The 21,592-nt window shown below is 29.9% G+C and overlaps 2 protein-coding genes across 2 annotated transcripts in view; both read right to left on the reverse strand.

The window, feature by feature from the left end:
• Positions 1 to 842: 842 nt before the first annotated feature.
• Positions 843 to 2,753, reverse strand: LOC114182504 (GDSL esterase/lipase At5g33370-like). The gene is made up of 5 exons (XM_028069386.1): positions 2,462 to 2,753; positions 2,171 to 2,298; positions 1,848 to 2,090; positions 1,507 to 1,759; positions 843 to 1,288 (listed from the first exon to the last, which is right to left on the reverse strand). Exons 1-5 carry the CDS (start codon positions 2,700 to 2,702, stop codon positions 1,053 to 1,055), a joined length of 1,101 nt encoding a protein of 366 aa, XP_027925187.1. The 5' UTR covers positions 2,703 to 2,753; the 3' UTR covers positions 843 to 1,052.
• A 6,666-nt stretch (positions 2,754 to 9,419) lies between these two features.
• Positions 9,420 to 21,592, reverse strand: part of LOC114182639 (uridine kinase-like protein 5) — a 43,099-nt gene continuing 30,926 nt past the window's right edge. The window contains exons 12-13 of the mRNA XM_028069549.1: positions 9,642 to 9,724; positions 9,420 to 9,566 (exon numbers count right to left, since the gene is read on the reverse strand). Coding sequence (XP_027925350.1) covers positions 9,420 to 9,566; positions 9,642 to 9,724 — 230 coding nt within the window. The remainder of the gene's footprint in view (positions 9,567 to 9,641; positions 9,725 to 21,592) is intronic.

The raw sequence follows: 21,592 nt of genomic DNA on the forward strand, positions 1-21,592 counted from the left end.
TTTTAACCTATTAAAACTCATTTTAACAAATTAAAAGAGACACATTAAGGCTAACAAGACATCTAACATATGTCATATAGCCTACGAACATGATATAACACATAATCATTACATTTAACACATTATTTCCGTATTTAATATACTAGAAACATAATCTTCAAGTGGATCTTCATCACAAACACATGTGATCTTCATGCACTTGGTTTTATCAAATCTTTGCTTCAAACTTGCTTGTGTCAACAGACCTTCTGCCTGAGTTGACTCAGTTCAACCCTTCGATATGGACTGACTAAGTTGGACCTTTGTCCCTTGTGATTTGGCTATACTTTCGACATAGACTTACTTAGCTCGACTTTCAGTGATGAAGAACCATTTTAGTTTTTAGAATGTGTTTAGGGTGTAGAGAGATATCTATTCAAACTGGTGGTGTTTTACTCAAAATATTCGACCCTTTTATAAGATAAAGAGGTCTTCTTTTATAGATTATGGAAGGGAGCTCCCAGCAAAACAAAGGATTGAAAACCATATACAAAAAGGTGTGGGAGGCGTGACATCCTTTGCTCTCCAACGCTCTCTTGGGTTTAGATGGGACGCTATTTGACCGTTTTCTTGCAGTGAGATTGAGATTTTTCTTTGCTTTTGCTTTTGGAATAAATCCATGTATATTGCACGTTAACTATTCACCAATCTTGTATACTGTTTTAATATCAGCAAAGATATGGACATAACTTTGTCTATAATTTTATGTTTTACCTCTTTTCATAGAAAAAACAATTAAAGGGTAGAAGTGAGTTTTTCCATTCATTTTTTAGCAATTATATAAAAAGAGTATATAGAAAATCAAAGCGTAAAAACAACATTCGTTTTCAATTGAGCACTTCCCACCAGACAAATTCTCTACTGCAAGTTTATGCAGAAGGGAAGTTAATCCTCCCTCTAATTTTCTAATAATTTAACAATTAGATACTGAGGAACACGAAACTAAATCACGATTACAGTAACAAACGAAGAGCGTCATGAAACTAGAATAATGCAGATACTTGTTTTTGTCTTCATGTGGTGATAGCATCCAAAGCCAAGATGGTGCTAAGGTTCATAGGGTTCATGTAGCCTTTAGAACCTGACATAATTTCCTCCACAATAAGTCTGTTGGCCTTCTCGGATGGATGGAATGCATCCCAAAATACATACTGCCCTCTGTTAGAGCACAGGTTGGAGAGTGGTGTGCACAAACCAAGACCATTGTAGGGTCCTTGTCCACAACAAGCTACCTTTGCAGTAACAAACCCTGCACAAAGCACCAACAACAGCAACACAAACCTTAGACCTTAATTGTTGCTTTATTACTGCACTAGTTTCAACATGGCTTTAAAAGTTATGATGGCAACCACATTGTCTTTCAAGTAACATGAAACACAACCTGTAACATAACTGCAACCACAGTGTAAAACCTGGACATAGAGGATATGGAATTAGATAACATGAAAAATAATTAGTAGTACGTACCAAACTGTCGGGGGTTAGAAACAAAGTTGTTATGCATTTTTCCTGTGTTTGCAGCAACGAAAACGTCCTTTCCAATTTTCCTGTTGAGTTGTAGCAACATTTGTTCCAGTTGTGGGTTAAACAATTCTGCAGCTCTTTGTAGTTCAGCAGCACATTCTCCATTTCTTCCACGTTGGGCCAATTCTGAAGGAACACAACCCAAAGGTCCTGTGCCTGTCACAAGAACTCTCCTAGCTCCAAGATCATACAGCTTCTGCAGAATTTGTATATGAAAAAATGAGAGAAATAGTTATGACAACACATTATGCGTTAACCCTTTTGTTTAATCAATAGGGTTTTACCTGCAAAAGCTTTTGGTACTCAGAGATGAGATACTTCACATATTGAGGAAGTGGGTATTGGCGAGACCTTGCTGAATTTGGCACCAAGTAGTAGTTGTTCACAAAATCATTGCCTCCTACAGTGATGAGGACTAGTGCTTGATTCACCAAGCTCTTAGTTTGTGAAGATCCAATTAGAGAACTCACACGGTTTTGGTATTCCTGAAAAAGCTCCAGCTGTCTGTACATTCTGATCACATTCACCTGCAGAATGTTTGTGTATATTCAGTTAGGTTGAGGTTTTCAACAAAACATGATATGAAAGTAGGAAGAAGTGAACTTACAAACTGAATTCCAGTGTCATTAAGGATCCCAATTCCGGCTGAAGCGAAATTGGCACCAACTAGAAGCTTGTTTCCTCTTAATTCTGGACTCAAGTATGGCAATGTAGACTCGGCACCAAGTTCCTGACCTGAACACAAGCCAAACCACATAGTTAGACACACACTTTATCATATGAAAAGTTACATTACAAAAAAGGGTTCAAATCCTCAAATGTGCAAGATAAAAGTGAAACTTGAAAAGATGAACATTGAAGAAAAACAATGTGGGAGAGAGAGATGTGTAAACTGAACTGATAAGATCAGGAATGTTGAAGCCATTGGAGAAACGACCAGTTGGTCTGTGAGTTGGAGCGTAATCAATGCCATAAGGAGGAGCATCAGCACGTGCAGTGGTAGCCAAGAAATTGTTATTTCCATTATCAACAAGTGAATCTCCAAATACAAAGAATGCCCTTGGCCTTGCTTCAGCACCAAACACAATGATCCCAATTACTAGAACAAAACTAAGAATGAAACTTGAGAAGGTTGTCATATTGAAAGGAACCTTTTGGGTGTGGGTTGGTGAGTTAACACTGAATGTAGAAGTAGTAGTTTTGGGTTATGGATGAAGAATTACGAGAGCATTTATAACAAACTTTTCTTATGTGATTTTGTACAGATCTTACTGGCTTTGGAGGTTGATTTATGGTGGTCTTTAATTAAAGCTGAATAATGTTCATTGTTCTTCTTCTGAAATTGTTGGCATTGTGATCATAAACATAAATGCGATAGGTTTGATTCGTTGAAGTGCAAGCAGAAAAGGGAAGATTATTGTAAAGGCTACTTACACGTTATTGTTTTGTGATCTATAGCTTTTTCTAGTCATTAAATTTTACTCAAGACTTTTTCTTATGATACTCAGTTGGAGATATGAAACTAAGTATTTGTAGTCTTGTGCATTATGTAAGGAATATTATTAATCAATGGAGACTTCATATTCAAACAATAAATATGATAATGATAATAACTATTTGTTTTTTTAATGGTTATTTAATATGTAATCGGACTTGTTTGGTTTCTAATTAAGAAAAAGGCATTAATCTTTTTAAATCAGTATTCTTTTCTTTACTTTTATGATGGTTGATGGATATATATCTCATTAAGATTGAAACCTTTTTATTGATTTACTAATGTTGTATATACGGTAATTAAAAATAAGTTGCTAGAAAAGCACAAGTAATATATAGAATCTAAGCATTAAAGAAAATAAGGCTCTCTTATTTAATGATATTTAAATTACTTTTTAACATGGCGCTCTTATAATAAAAATAGTAATAATAATAATATCTTATAATAATAATAATAATATGAGTTTGTCGTTTTCATAAACAATTAAATTAATTATTGTCTAGTGATTATATAATTTGTATTAGTCAAGTAATATTTATTTCAAAAGAAAAAACAAGCAAGATAAGATGACTATATAACAGTTTATTTTAATTTCATGTACAAAGCTATTAGTTCCTTATCTCACAAAAAGCCACTAAAATAAAGTATCTCAACGTTTGAAAATTGATATTATTATTATTATTATTATTTGTATTATATATATATATATATATATATATATAGAGAGAGAGAGAGAGAGAGAGAGAGAGAGAGGGAGATATATAGATGTAGATATATATGTATCTATGTTTGTGGGTGAAGGGACACAATTTAATCGTTATTGGCTGCATAATAGAGAAATATTAATGTGAAAATAATTGTATGTTGAAAAAAAGTATTCTCAGTTCGAATGAGGACAATTTAAGAATGTTAAACACCGATTTAAAACAATAATAAGTATTCTACTTTTTAAAATAATTTAACTTAAATAATCTTACTATTTCAACAAAAAAGGGCAGATAATTAATTTAAAATATAGAATAAATAAATTTGAAATACCATTATAGAGTAATGGTTTTATATAACAACCACTTTCATTGTTTGGTGAAAAGTTTTAATGGTTTAATCGTAGCCTTTGAAGTTGATGAGGTCAAACAAAATTAATTTTTGGAGCTAAGACTGCGGTGCGTGATTGATTATAGTACTTGCAACAATGAATTTGCTATTATTTATTCAGTTGCCACTTCTGAGGCAATTAAAAATCTCTTCAAAGGATTATTATCATTATTATTTTCACTTACAATATATAAGTTGAACTATTTGTAAGAGAAAAGATATAAAGCGAGGGAAAATAAATAAAAAAATAGTTTTTTTGGTCTCAAAAATCGAACATTAAACTAATTCAATAGTTTTCTTGATTGAACTTATTAGTCTGGTCAAAATTTAAAAATAATAGAAATAAAAGAGCTACTATATATATGTGTGTGTATATTTCAAAATTTATATACCTATATATGCTTATATTTTTCGGTTGTTATGCATTAAAAAAAGTTACTTGCAAATTGTGAGAATGTGGTCTCTGTAAAGTAGTTACTTCTTTTGTTTGTAGAATAAACGGTGGCTTTATTTTGAATAAATGTTATTGATTGTATCTTGTTTCTAAGCCTGAATTCTTTATCACCATTCTAACTATAAATAAAGTTGAGGTGTTAAAATACTTTTAAATATGTGTGCCAAATCGATTTATAGTCTGATTGGATTTAACAAAATTAAAAAAAAAAAATTAAATGTGGACCAAATTGAACTTTTCCTTAATTCCCTTAATTCATGGATTAAATGGTTGAATATAGATTGACTTGCATGACTTATAATCTATCAAGAATAACCTTTATAATTTTTTTAATTAAAAATTATTTATTAATTATAATTACATAAATTGGTAATTTAATTTTTTTAAAAGCTAATGTTGTTCATTAATCTTTTAATAGTTCAAATACTTAATTTGTTTGTTTAATCCATTTAGAGGTTAATACTTCAATTTTCAATTATTCTATTCATAGTCGTGTTTAGTGAAATATGTGAATATTTTAATAATGTTGCTATAAATAAATAAGTCGAATCAATTTACTATAGTTGAACTGCAATAATGTATAAAATAAATTAAAAAAGGAAAACATCCATTTTTAACTGAGTCAGCTTATTTAACCCATCAACCTACAACAAATCGATCAAGTCATAAAATAAAGTGAATCTAGTTGAACTAACTCATTTTAGTCCAAATTGTACTATGTTTATCTATGCGAAGTATGTATGTTCATTTTGACATCTCTAAAAATTAAAAAATTAAAAAAAAATTAAAAATCTAAGTAATAGTCTAAGTTCTACATTAATAAATGTTAGAAAATGAATACTCAAATAATACTAATAATAATAAAAATATAAAATGATATAATAATAATTATTAAATCAATAATAATACTAAGACCTAAATATAAAACAATGAATATTAATCAGATATCAACAAATATAATATCAATAATAAATAAAAAATAAACAAGGAAAAATATCCTGGATTGAGGCACGCATAACACTATCCTTAGAGAGAAAACGCCCCTACTGCACAGGGCTAAACAAATACACAATCATATGTGTTTCAAATCATATGCGCGTTTCTCTCCCAAGATACAACAACCCGTCAGATCGATCGAGTGTAGCGAAGGATCTCCGAACCTTATAAACACCACTGTCTTAAAGATAATATAGTAAAGAAAAAAAGAACATCTCAGAGAAAACTCTAGTGTTTGTTGTCCCTGTTGTTATGTCTTTTCCCATGCACCTAGGTGGTATTTATAGGTAGAAAAGGGAGACAAAAGAAGTAAATTGTAATAAGAATATAGCCGTTAGCCATAAATGACATTAACCCATAAAATTAAAAGTTCATGAAAACTTGAGTAACTGTGGGTTTTTTATTTTAATTATTTATTTTTTAAATTATATTAAAATATTTCCAACAATCCCCCACATAATTTAAAAAATAAAGTAAAATAAAAAATATATTATCTTTTAAAACAAAATATTGTAGTTCAGTGTAAGGAACCTTCGGAGTCTGACCTTTACACCTAGTGTTTATAAACTTCCACCCGAGAAAATGTAGAGACTTAATTCTCTTGAGCTACATCCCCTATGACCGGGTTTTAGTAAATAACACATACAATATCGGTGTTCATTATAGGTTCTAATCATTGGGGGCACGTTATGGCCTTGTGCATGTATCTTGTTTCATGAGTGTCACTTAGAGACTTGCCCATGTCTCACAATGACGGCCCCACCATCACACTCACTAGGTAAACCCTTAAAGGGTGGTTTGTGACTCACACCCCTACAATAATTGTCATCGGGTTTATTAAGAGGTATTTTATAAAATAATGCACAAACCTCAACCATTGGGTTTATTAAGAGGTATTTTATAAAATAAGCATAATAATGCACATACCTCAACCTTATTATTGCCACAATTTATAGTACACCTCGCCACAGGAATGAGACATAAAATTTAATCAAATTATTTGGTGTACTTTAGTCAACAACAACTTCGTTGTTACCCATTGAACTCCATTCCATGGGATCGTCATTTATGTGGAGATGAGTGTCCATTGTTGCAACTAATTTATGGGCTATAGTCTCATTCCCCTTGACGACTTAAATTCTTGTTTTTGATGTATCAACCTTTTGATAAGCAAATCTGCAATATTTCTTTTTTACCTGACAAAGTCAAGAGAGATAATCATGAGTAATTAAGTTTCTAATACATTTGTCTCTCATTCTAATATCTCAATTTTTCATTGACATTTTTACTAGAAACTCTAAATATAACAATTTGATTGTCAAGATGGATTGGAAAAAGAAATAATTTATGCTTGCATAATAGACCATGACAACAACTTTTTAACATATTTCCATGATAGGACACCTTCATCCAAGGTTAAAACATAACCATACCAATAGGTGATTTTGTGTCACCAAAATCAATATCCAATTTACATTAAAAATATCATTCAATAATCTCAAGAAATTGGACATATTGCCATAATATAAGAAACACAAATAATATTACACTAGATGGAAAAATAGTTCTTGAGGTATAACAAACAAATTTAGTCAATTTATTATTTGAAGGAAACACCTCTAAATATTTATCGATATAAATAACCAAAGATTTTTTTTTTCTCATTAAAAGGTATATTAATCTTTACAAGAAACCCCACACTTTAAAATATTTTAAATGTGGTTCTTTTTTTCTTTCATAACTTATAACAAGTTTTATCACAATTTTTTTTGTTCAAAATATGGTAAGCTGGATATAAAATTCCACCCTATATAATTTTATTGGCAAAGACAAGCCACAACTTGAAGCATAACATTTATTATATCAAATAAAAGCATTTTTTTTCTTTCGTTGCACCTTTATGAAGATGTTACATAATGAATTATACCATGAATTTTACATAAAAGCATTCATTTATAAAGACATGTATCATCACTTCTCTATTTAATTAATTTTGCACCTCAAAATTTTATAATTGAATGGTCTCTAACCAAACTTATCAACAATTATAATAATAGCATGTCATATAACACAACTTTCAACATTTGTAATAACCAAAGAAAAAGTTATTAAATATTTTATTACAAGATAAAGGTACTTAACTCAAACAAAATCATCACAAATATATCATTTACCAACCAAAACACATGTTTAGAAATAATAATTTATTGTACTAAAAAATCACTCCATAACCTTGATGAACAAAAAGAAAGTTTCTAAATTCAGAAACATGAACAACTCTTCTTTTTTTAAATAATTGCTGGAAGACAAGTTTAGTTTTTACTTGACCATCCCTTCGATTTATCATATGGAGATTTCTTCTTTTATCAGCATTTACACGATCTTAAACATGATATCAATTAAAGTAATTCATTTTAATTTCATGTCATAAACAATAATTTTGAATTCATAAATATGATAATTTATTATCAATCATTTTTTTCATATAAATATCAAACTATTGTTTGTTCGCAAATGCAAAGTTTAGTTCAATTGTTTTCATAACACAATAGTAGTTTTATGACAAATTATTTTATAATTATTTTCATACAAACACTTATAGTATATATATGATATAGAACATCTTTATCAATGGTAAGAAAAGAATAGACAATATTAAAGTATAAATTAATATAACAACAAAAACTTAGTTATAGACATCACAAAAATTTATTTAATGAGTAGAAATTTCATTTATCCATAATTTTATTTAGTGTTACCAATAAAAATAGAAACAATTATACATATCAATTTTTAGACTTAGTTGAAACTGATTTAAATATAACCATAAGAAACACATTAGTTCATAAAATGTGTTTTCAGTCTTCAACTTTATATTGTTTTTTATTTTAGAAATGAATATAATTGCGTAATCAAAAATAGAAATAACAAGATATTTTTCTCTCTAAGAATGTTAGCAAATGATTACTCAAATAATACTAATAATAATAAAAATATAAAATGATATAATAATAATTATTAAATCAAAAATAATACTAAGACATATATATATATATATATATAAAATAATGAATATTAATCAGATATCAACAAATATAATAACAATAATAAATAAAAAATAAACAAGGAAAGGAATAGAAATATCCTGGATTGAGGCACGCATAACGCTATCCTTAGAGAGAAAACGCCCCTACTGCACAGGGCTAAACAAATACACAATGATATGTGTTTCAAATTATATGCGTTTCTCTCCCAAGATACAACAACAACCCATCAGATCGATTGAGTGCAGCGAAGGATCTCCGAAACTTATGAACACCACTTTCTTAATAATAAATATAGACAAGAAAAGAAGAACATTGTAGAGAAAACTCTAGTGTTTGTTGTCCCTGTTGTTGTGTCTTTTCCCATGCACCTAGGTGATATTTATAGGTAGAAAAAGGAGACAAAGAAGTAAATAGCAAAGAAGTAAATAGTAATAAGAATATAGTTGTTAGTCATAAAACTTGAGTAACTGTAAGTTTTTTATTTTAATTATTTATTTTTTAAATTATATTAAAATATTTTCAAGAATAAAAAATAAATAAACTAAGAAAAAAAGAATATTCGAATACCTATCCTCCTAAAAAAAGCTAATAGATGTGTGGTTGCTAAAAATAAGTTAATCAATATCATTAATTAATACAAAATATTACATTGGCATTGAGATTGTGTTATGTTTTAGTATGTATATATTTTGATAGTTATATTCATAGTTCTAGATGTTTATGCATGTAGATTCTATCAAGTGAAAGTTGGTTGGATTTGGTTGTTGTGCTAATCATCAGTAGCGAAGTAACGATCAGCAAACTCTCCTAAGCCAGGGATGACATGAGAATTCTCATTGAGTGATACATCAATCTCTGATGTTACAAGTTTTATCAGTGGAAATCTCTCACACACTGCATTTATTCCTTGTGGTGCCTGCATGCATCAAAGTTTCTTAATAACAATGCAATCAAAACAAAAGGGTAAAGAAAACAAATCAAACTCACTTACTGCAACTAAGTTTAGAAATATGATATTAGATTCTGCTACACCTTTCTTCAGAAGTAGAGAGATAGCTTTCACTGCAGAGTTTCCTGATACTTACTAATATTAGACACTCCTTCAAGCAAATTTAAGTAGGCCAAAATTCAACTCAAGTAGAACTAGCATATATGTATAAATATATTTTTTTTAATGATTTAGGTTCAAAAGATACATAATATTTTTGCTTATCTTGTGAGGATTTTTTATTTGTGTAATCTTTTTTCTTTGAAAGAAGATTTACTACGTATTTAAAAGTTTCACATTTACACTTTTAATGTATATCTATGGATATTTTTGTACACACATTCAAAAAATCTTAATATTTCACTCATTTATTTATATATTAGTTATTGTCAATAAAACAACACAAATCAGGATACGAATACACTAGATTAATGAGGTGGGTATTTAGGTTTGAGCACAAAGGTTACCTGTGAAATCTGAAACCCACATAATATCCTGTTCCTAAAAATTAGAGACGGTTTAAATTTTGGGTAAACAATTTTATTTGCTGCTATTGGGAACTTTTTGTTTTTAATTTAATGTAACAAATATAGTTTTAATAAAAAAAATGGGTAAGCTAGGTAAAAATAAAAACTTTAAAGATCGTTTTGACAATGAACATCATGTATAGGTGATTATAGTGTAATAAGATAAATATTTATTATAAAGTTTCATTTTATAAAATAAATTTTAGAACATATTTATCGATTATTATCATTTGATGTAATTAGTTAAGTATGCTAATTATCTCTAATAATAACTAATTATCTAATTGTTGTTTTCAAACATACATTTACATTTAATCAATTATATAGGTATATCTTAAAGTTTAAGGGACATTCAAAATAAGGGAAAAATAATTAAAAGTAATATATATATATATATATATATATATATATATATATATAATATTGAGTTAAAAATGTTTTGTCGCTTAACATGTAGTGTAAATTAGAATTAGTCCATTTTCGAAACTTTTGACCAATTTAGTCTTTCATCTTAAAAAATGCGTTGATTTAGTCATTTTAACCAAATTTTGTAAGTTTATTCGTCGTTTCAAACTTGCGTTGCTCAGCTAATATTGAAGCAAAAAATGTGTCAAATAATGTAAACAAGTCAAATGTTATCATGAAAAATTTTTGAAACGTCAAATTAACTTAACAAAATTTGGTTAAAAGAATTAAATTCACATATCTCTAAAGTCGGGGACTAAATTGGACCAAAATTTCAAAGATTAAGGATTAAAAACACATTTAACAATTTTGTAGTAAAATTAATACTTATAGTTTGCACATACCGATAGTTTATTAGGTGACATCAATGCTTAGCTTTATGATCAAAATGACAAGAGATAAATACACTTAATAAAAAGAAGTATTTAGGTGAAGAAAAGAAAATGAAATGAGAATGGTAAAGCCCATTTGTTATATGGTTTGAAGATGCAAATCTCAATCATAATACAATATACATTTCTCAGCCTAATTATTTATTTAGTTTGTTATTCTAGCACATACCTTTTTTATTGCATCATTGTAATGTTTTATTATTCTATGGACAATGATATTTTGAGAACTAAATTATGACAACTTTTTATTACAACCAGAGGTAGTATCTTCTAAGTGATTTTGGAATATAGAAAAATAAGAAAATGGTAGAATGGAAAGCCACTTCGAAGATGTCACCTCAGGTTGTAAGGAAAAAGTTGTTAAAATTTAGTTATTAAAAAATTATTTTCCTTATTCTATTCATGCTTTCATGTGTTACTATTGATGATATATTGAGTCATCTTTTACATATAAGTAATGAATAAAGTGGCAAGTAAATTGTCAATTTATGTGTTTGTATTTTGGAGATTTTGTGACCTTAAACTCAAGGCGATTTAGTATGCTTATATCAATTTGGTCTTTCTATTATTACAATAAATAATACTTATTTTAGAACCTTTTGAGAGAATATGAAGTTATTTATCCAAAATCAATTTATCCTAATAGGTCTCCACTAATATTGACTAAGATTATGTAATTCACACCCAATTGTCTTACCACTCCATTCTCCACTCTACTTTTTCCATTTCATCCTTTTTACATAACTTTATAAATTCTGCGATGCAAGTTAATAGAATTGAAGGATAATCAATAATAACATTTACACAGTCCATTACTAGCTTGTTATTCTCCTTTTCCGCTTTTGTTCTTATCCCATTACACTAGGGCCTTCATTGAGTCATGATAGAAAACATACCTCAATGAGCTCTCGTATGACATTATACGCTTGCTAGAAATGGATGGAAAGAAAAGAGAAATAGTATTTTACTCGGTTTGAGACAATGGAATCATTCTCATCTAATAATATGAATATTCATTCGCCTTTCTAGGTGAGGAATGTAAAATTGGATTTTCTAATTGGATTTTGTAATATTTAATGGTATAGATATGATGCGACAAATTTTTAAGGCTGAGCAATTTTTTTTTTTGGATAATAATTATCATACACATATGAGCAAATATTAACCATACTTGTCAATCACATAGAGAAAGAAGTCATCCCTTGGTTTCAAGTAATGTTTAGGGATCTATTTTTAATATGGGTGGCTTTCACTTGGAAACTAGAGCTTTAATTTGGCCCCTCTCCATATAAATATCCATGATCTAACTTTTTCAAGCTTACTCAAATAGGTTATGTGCATGATGTTCAGCTTTATTATATTATTTTCTAGGAAACTTAAAACAAACATTCATTATGATGTTATTGCTCAATAACCTCCTTGATTCGCTTTGTGTCTGTATCTAAACTATATGAGTAGAAATACATGGCTAAGCCCCGAACTCACATTAACACTCACCAATCCAAAACACAAACCCCAAACTCTACCTTATCCTTTACTCCAAACGTTAAAATCTTTTAACTTATCACTATTACTTTTGAATCCTACAAATCCCAACACAACCTTAAACAAGAGAACTCAAAACATTAAAATAACGTCCCCTACTAAAATGCAACTGTGTAGAGAGAAAGGATTATGTTTTATTTGTGATGAAAAGTCTTATCTGGTAAATAGATGTCCTAATAAGCATTATTTGCTTCTAAAGATGGAAGAAGATTACATGGATAATCGTACACTTGACCCTATTATTGAAAATATGGAAACATTCACACTATAAGAACATCCTTTGTCCGATAATGCATTAAAATGTTCATTTGGATTGGTACTAATGAGATTATAAAGCACTATCAATGACATGAAAATTTAGAAGTTGTTGGACAGTGTGAGTTTTGATAATTGTTTATAGCCTTAGCTTTCTGTGGAACCAATTCCTATTCAAGTGCTTATAGGAAATGGTAAGGTTGTAGTAGTTGAAGGATTGGTCAAAGAATTAAAAATAAAGATTCAGGATCATACCTTGAATGTACTTGTCTACTTGCTTCTAGTTCTAGGTGTTGACTTGGTTTTGGGCTTGCTTGGTTAGCAACAATACTACAACACATTGCAAATTATAACATTGTAGACTTTAAAGTTTTTGGTTGATAATCTCTTTATTACCTTACATGGGGAGAAAAGTAAACTACTGACCTAAGCCTATTTTCATTAGTTGCTTAAAATGCATTACACTCGCTCTATATCCCCCTTGGATCATTAGCTAGACTTGCCTACCACTATGGAACCAGAACTAGTCTTGTTAAATACTTTTAAGGAAGCGTTTGTTCCCTTAGGTTTGCCTCCTAATAGATGTCAAAATCATGTCATTCCTTTGTAAAATCATGTGTGAGTATTGTAAAAAGTCCAAATGGTCATATACTATTTTTCTATATCAAAATAATTGGGTATTAGGATGCAAAGTCCATGGACTTCTAAAGGAGGACTTTGGACATTATTTATCGGGACATCATTTCATAGTTAAAATATATCAAAAAAGTTTGCAAAGTCTCATGGATCAGGCAATACAAATCTCATAACAATAGAACGAGTTGCATAAGGTCTTAGGTTGACCATTAAATATAAGTCTAGTATAAAGATTAAAATTATTAGTTCCCTCCCAAGATTTTTTTTATAAGTTGTTATCTAAACCTCAAATATAGATGATACCCTTACTTAAAGAAGCATTACCTTTAGTTTTATTAAACTAACATGAACATTACTATCAAATATTATGTTCAAAAAAATTTAATATGTTAACAAGTGAAGTTTTTGAATACTCTACCTTTAAGTTTGCTTCAACCCTTGCCTATATTGAATCAAATTTAGGAAGACCATGCAACTTTCAAATCAACTTTTCGTTGTCTCAACCTTGGATTCAAGATCGGTTTTAATGGGGGAGGAAATGTAATGAACATAAAGGAATGAAAGGTGGCTGAGGAATTTGGAAATATAGATAGTAGGGATCGCATGTTAAACAATCTGTGTGACACAACAATCAACTACAACTCTAGACCTAAAACAACCAATTCACAATTGAATTATTAAGAATGGAATGGAATGGAAATAAGTTTATATAATCTTTTCTTATAGAGAGAAGAAAGACAGTGGAATGTATCAATTGAACCCTTCAACTTAAGGTTCTTCTCTTGGCTTTCTTTTACGCAACTCTATGTAAATTCTTCTATACATGTCAATAGAATCGGAGGATAATCAATAATATGTTTACATAGTTTATTACTAGGTAATTTCCCAGTCCCTATTTATGTTTTTATTTGAAGAATTCTTATCTCATTACACCATGACAAATTTTTAAGTTAGACAAAACATGTAATAATCACATCATGAAGCATGTCTCACTCTTTTCTTTTTAGGTAATTCATATCTTGTTTCTTCCCAAAAATTAGAGTAGAAGTTCAAGTGTATTAATCAATCTCATTTCCCCAATCAATTGATATAACAAAACTATAGGAAGAAAAAAAAATTGACAATTGATGTCACTTTATTCACATGTGCTCTCCATCTTTAACTATCTTTTCATCTTTGGGTAAAGACCTTTCTAAGCCATGATTGTGAATCATTATGAAAAAAAAAAGCTTATCTAATTATTGTGATGACAAGTTTAGGCTTATATAAAAGGCTTATTTCTTCCTCTTTCTTATTGTTTATGGTTTTGAAGATTTTATACAAACCATTTATTGTGATCTTACCTAAATCTTTTAGAGAAATCCAATTACACCTATAAAGGCGCAAATTGGCCTAAATAGATTCCAAGAAACTAATCTCAAGAAGCCTTAACTTTAATGGGCCAATTAGGCTAATATCCAATCACCATATTTGTGGATAGTGCGAGTATTCATAGTTGGCCATTTCCTTTTGCACCCCATAATTTTCTTCTACACCCTATTAATATTAAAATATTCATTTTGTCCTTCAATTTAAAGTTTGTTTTGAATTTTTCAATTTGAAAATCATTCGAATTATGCAATTTGAAACTAAAAAAAAATGTCTACTTAATTACACAACCAGAATAGTAATTTTAAAGTCAATTTTGACTATCAAATTATGTCATTCACAAGTCCATATTGTATTCCAAATCACAACCTAAAGGCTCCTCATTTTATGTAAAAAAAAATGACTTCTATATTATGTAATTTGGAATCAAAAGTGATTTCTTGAATGAACAAATTTGGAAGCTTTTTCTTTTGCATAAAAATAAAGATTTTTTGGATTATGTGATTCGAAATATGACATTGACTTCCGTATTACATAATCTCAAAGTTATTTTTGGAAATTTGACTATGGATTGTAAAATTTGAAAGTACTTTTGAACTAGACAAAATTTTTAAGAAAATACTTTTTGAACTCTCCAATTTAGAAGTATTTTGTTTTGTTGCAATTTCTTATAACCAAATTGAGTAGGTGGATGATGTTTTTCTCAATGATATGAGGAATGCTTGAATTCATCTACTATAAAATATTTTCATCTCAAAATGTGGAGTAGCAAGCCCAAAGATTAATAAGAATTATGCTATTAAGATGAATTACAATTACAATAGACAAACCAATGGCAATGAATGTTGAAATGCTTAGAATGATTCTTTTATGTCCCAAATTTTGAGGCACTTTACCTAGGATAGTGTTCATATAAATGTTGGGATTTACAAAAATAGGTTTTGGAATGACAACAAGGCATGATATGTTCATTTTCCTCCTTTACATACTCATATGAGGCGCAAGTGTGAGATATTAAGGTGCAAAAAGAAGAATCCTTCATAGTTTTGTGTAGGATGCAATTATCAAGTTTTTGGGCCTTCCTACATAGCCCACAAATACCTTACATGTTATGATAGGATTTGGATGTGTTGCTCTTGAACCCTCCAACATTCAATTTATGGTTCATTGTCCTTTTAATGTAAATAAAAATCATTTTGAACTTCCATGGTCTTATGAAAATTATCAACCTTTGAAGTTCATTCAAGGATTTTGCACCAAAAGAATACCCCTAATAGAATTTAGTGCTCATAAATATTTCATTACCATTTGTTTTGGAAAAAAATGCATCTAGATTGGTCATAGGAGTTATGTTAAAGTAATAACACCATCATATATCTTATTTCAATAAGACATCTCTTTCCTGGTCTCCTTCAAGCTTCTACATACATTTGAAGGTTCACTCAAATACCTACTCACCAAACTAACAACTTGGGCAAGATATGATCTATTGTAAGCAATCACATACATCAAACTTTGCATTAGATTATCACAAGGAGCATAAGACATGTATTCCTTCTCTTCATCAATCTGAGTAGAATTAAACTTTGAAATATGTATAGAATTTGTCAAAGGTGTATGAATTTTGAACATTCCATCCCAAAACTTCTCAGAACCTTTTGGATGTAATTTATCTTAGAAAAAAAAGAGTTTCTTTTGGACTCAATACCTCTTGATATTCATCCTCAAAATCACTTGTTGTGTTAATATCTTTCATCTTGAATTCACTATGTAGTAATGACTTCAACCACCTAGTTTCAGCCATAATTTAAGATGTGATCAACATAGCATATACTTACAACACAAGTAGATAAACTCGCCAATTTTCATCTCCTTATGATAGACACATATGTCATAAGGACTTCTATTTTACCCTTAAGAAACAATGACCTACTCAAACCTCTTAAACCATTGTCTATGATATTGTTTGAATTCATACAATCATCTCCTACTACAACAAATCTTAAAATTAGCGACGAAAGATTACCAACAGATTAATATTCTTTGATAAGTTATCATTTCTAACAAAATTACAAAGAGATTTCTATGTTAAATTTATCGACAAAAATATTCATCGGTAATGGTTTTATTCTCGACAGATATAATCCATTAGTAAATGAGCGAATGATTTTAAACTAAAATTCCATCCTATGATAGCTTGTCTCCATTGTGAACTGAAAGAGAAGGCAAAGGGCAAGTGTGAGAGGGTGAAACACAGACTCCAACTTCTTCACCAAATTGATTGCAAAAAGGATAGGATTAACACCTCTTGTTCTTGATTGACTCTTGTTCTTGATTTGAAATCACTAATTATGAGGGTCAATGCAAGGACTTTGATCGAAATTCGTTTTACCTTGATTGAAAATCAATATTGTGGATGTTGCCGCTGGACAGCTTTATCTCTAGTGCAAATCAAAAGGGAAGGCAGAGGGCGAATGTTAGAGTGGCAAAACGTAGATTCCAACTTCTTCACCCAATCCATTTGAAAACATTTAGGATTAATGTTCTTGTTCTTTATTAACAATTGTGCTTTAACACTTGTTCTTGATTCCAACTTGTTTTTGTAGTGTCTTTAGTTTACACATATAATCCTCCTTACCTTCCACCTCAAAGCGTTATAGTTGTCGCATTACAAATTTCTCCTTTAAGTGACTATAGAGAAAGGTCATTTTCATGTCCATCTATTCAAGGTTCATATCTTCATTTTTCATAGGAGTAAGCAAGACCTTGATGGACATGTGCTTGGATACCAAAGATAATATCATATTACAATCAATGTCCTTTTTATGATTGCAACCCTGACGTTTCAGAAGAACTTTAAATAAGAGATAATCTGATGTAGATGTGTCATCAAATGCTTCATTGTTATCATTTTTTTCCTAATGTAAATGCTACAAAAAATATACTACTATATATCAAACATTATTGCCAACAGGTGAATCACCACCCTCTCTACTATTAAATGCTATCATAGTTGACTCATTAGATGCACTAATGTCGTACCTAAATGTAGTCACTTCATTAGTTGTATGACTTTTAAGTACTTTTGGGATCTTCTTCTTCAAGACCCACTTTCAACCAATAATACTCTTACCTAGTGGTGTCCTTACCATTTATTGAGGGTCATGTTTTACAACAACTACATCTCTTTATGAATGGTCAAAATCCAATTGGCACCTTTCGCATAAGCAACTACCTTATGAAACATAGTAGGTTTATGTTAGCTTAAATTACTTTGATGCATCGAGATTTGATGAAGATATTGCGTATGGACTTGACTAGATTATGATAGATTGTTGAAGGCTTAACAGAGTAATGAGACTTGAGAAATAGTATGTTGATCAAACTTGATGTGTGCTTAATATGACTATCACGCGAAGATCTTGAAGCTTGAAGGTTGGATCTTGACATCAATACATTTTTTACATAGAATATTATCTTATGTCTTATTATAGTCTTAGTTTGTTAAATGGGCTTTTAACAAGTTAATTGGTTGGCTGTTATAGTTCTGTTATTAGCATATTCATTCAACTAAATTATCATTCAATTAGTTGATTTCACTTAAGTCAAGCGAAATCAACAGATTGAACAGATAAATCAACATGTTTACTATGCTAATAGGTAGATTATAGAGTCTGATTTTTCAAAGAGACTAGTAATGGTTGTGATTTTTTAGCGTGAAATTAGTGTGAATACTTTACAAAATTCTCTCTCTCTAAACTACACAGATATGCAGTTGCTCATGTGGTGTTCTTTGCTTCTTAGAGCATTTTTTATGGTGTAAGAGACTTGGAGAAAAAGTTTTGGTTAGCTAGCGAGAGCTACTACAAAGGTTTGATCTTTTTTAGGTTTATGTGTGTTGTTTGGAAGGTTTCTAAATTTGTAAGTGGGAATCTTGTTGTGCTTTACTTAGATTCTTTTGCGATTCAAGGGTCTTGGTGTAGTTTGTCTTTTCAAAAGTGTAATCTTGTTGGATTTTGTAAAACTTTTGACATAGTGCAAAGTTGGGCTAAGGTTGCCTTGACAAACTAGATGTAGCTCAGATTTGAGTGAACAAGTATAAAATTCTGTGTGTATTTGTTTTATCTTCTTTTCCTTGCTTGTTCATTGTTAAAAAAATGTTTTGAATAATATTTTTATAGTATTTTGATGATTTGATGTAATCTGGAGTTGTAACCCTACTTGTACTACTAATTGGAGTTGATCTTGATTAATTGTGCTGCGAGATTATAACTTTATAATCAATTATGTTTTCTTTATAATTTTTTGAGTTTTTCAATCTGTTGAATAGTTGTTTTAATCTGTTGAATTATGCTAGTATATTTGTGTGACTCTTTGTTAAATGAAATCAACCTGTTAACTTTATTTTCAATCGATTAAAAATGTATATTCTAGTAGAGATTGCTTGTTAATTTGTTGGTTAATCTGATTCAAAGTAAAGGATTTTTATAAAATCAAATTGAACCTAATTTTCTGTAATAGTCAATTTAGTCACCTCTTCTTGGCTAAGAAAGTCTTTTAAAACTTACAATTGGTGTCAAGTGCAGGTTCTTGTAAGATAATCGAGTTTGATCCTAAAACATTTTTTGAAATGACTGAAAATAAACTCCTTTTTGCAGAAGGTGGTTCTATAAAAAGCCCTTATATGTTTAGTGGTATAAACTATCATCTTTGGAAAATTTGCATGAAAATTTTCATTGAATCAATTGACCAAGGAATTTGGAATGCACTCATGAATGGACCATTCATTCCTAAGCATATTGTTGATGATAAGTAGATTGACAAGCCTTAGGCCTCTGGACAAAAAGATGTGAAGAAGGAAGTGTAATATGATTATGCAACCAAGAACATCTAAACATTTGCATTGAATATGGATAAATTTTTCAGAATTTCTCAATGCAATAGAGCAAAAAATATGTGGCATGTGCTTGAAGTCACACATGAAGGAACCAATGATGTGAAGAGGGCTAGGAAGCATGCATTGATACAAGAGTATGAGTTGTTAAAGATGCAACAAGGTGAATCCATAACTAAATCCGAGAAAGGTTCACACACATTGTCAACCATCTCATAAGCTTGGGAAAGTAATTTGACAAAGACTTGGTAAACATCAAGGTCTTGAAGGTTATTGATAGAAGTTGGCAACCTAAAGTCACTGTTATCTTAGAATCAAGGGATTTATCAACAATGATTGTTGCTACCTAGTTTGGAAAGCTTAGAGAGCATGAGATTGAGATGAATAGGTTGAATGAACGAGTAATGAGAAAAAGGTTAAATAACATGGCCTTGAAATCTAGCATCAAGAAAGATGAGGAAAATGATGAGGATCTAGTTGAATCCAAAGAGAATGAGAATTTGAATCTACTTACCAAGAAGTTTGGAATGTATCTAAAGAGAAAAGGTAACAAAGGTAACTAAAGGAGGTACAATTCTAAATGCAATAATTCAAATAGTACTCCTAATTTCACTTGTTGACGGGAATCAAACCAAAGAAAAAGGTATTGAAAGGAAAAAGGAAAGCAAGCCCAAGGAAAGACGTGCTTACATTCCTTGGGAAGATAAATTGATTGAACAACTAGCTCATCACAAGAAGAAAGTGAAGAAGCAAACTTATGTCTCATGGCTGGATATGGGTTATCATCATCAAGCCAAATAAGTTCTTTGTCATCAAAAGACAATCATGATTATTACCAACTACTGCATGACTTTGACGAATTGCATGATGTAGCTAACAGAGTTGTTGTCATAAATAATTGACTAAAAGGTTTAAATAACTAGCTAGAAAACAAAGTTAATCACCTAGAAACAGAATTAACTAATTTAAAAGTTGATTTTGAAAACATGTATATGATTTACAATAATTCAACCTATTATAATGAAAATCAGTGATGTCAAAACCTTGTGAAAACTACACTATTTTAGAAAAAAAAAGTCAAATACCTTATAAAAACCTATGTATAGAAGATTCACAAGAGGAAAAATAAATTTATAAGTTGTTCTTAGCTCTCAAAATTGTGTTTTTAGAAAGGCTATAATTGGTTACAATTCCTTTAGTGAAAAGAAAGTCAAGAAGTTTGCTAATTTCTTTTGCACCACCAAATGAAGTGATATATCGTTGATTGCTTGTAATTATTGTATGATAAAAGGTCGTGTTTCTAAGAACTGCAAAGCAAGAAAATATGATGTACCTAAGGGATATTTGAAATGGATCCCAAAAGGACCAAGAATAGATTAAACATGTTGGACGTAACATATCAAGGGTACCATGTAATGTAAATCTATTTTATAGGTCGCAAAGAGTGATAAGAAAGATTTATGGTACCTAAATAGTTCAAGGTACATTGTAAGACCCGTAAAAATTAATTAATTAAATAATTAATTAATTAATAAATGCGGGTAGTGGGAGCCTTTATGGCATTTAATTCTAACATGTGTGATGTGGAGAAGTACTAGTTCAAGTGGTTGAGAGAACTTAATTGTGTGAAAGGACTTGGGTTCGAGTACTTAATTTATTATTATTTTTAATAATATGCTTGAGCAGGTTGAGGGATAATATAATCATAGGATTATATGAATTACCACTAAACGTGAATTGATTAAATGGTTGTGCATTGATTTGGACATAGGCATGGTTATGGGTTCAAACCTTGGTAGTTTCACATTAAACTTTATTTTTGCTAAGATTAGTTTTGGTATGAATATGAAAAGCCAGAAACCCTAGCGGCCA

This window comes from Vigna unguiculata, chromosome 4 (assembly GCF_004118075.2).
Source record: "Vigna unguiculata cultivar IT97K-499-35 chromosome 4, ASM411807v1, whole genome shotgun sequence".
In the NCBI taxonomy this organism is placed as follows: domain Eukaryota; kingdom Viridiplantae; phylum Streptophyta; class Magnoliopsida; order Fabales; family Fabaceae; genus Vigna; species Vigna unguiculata.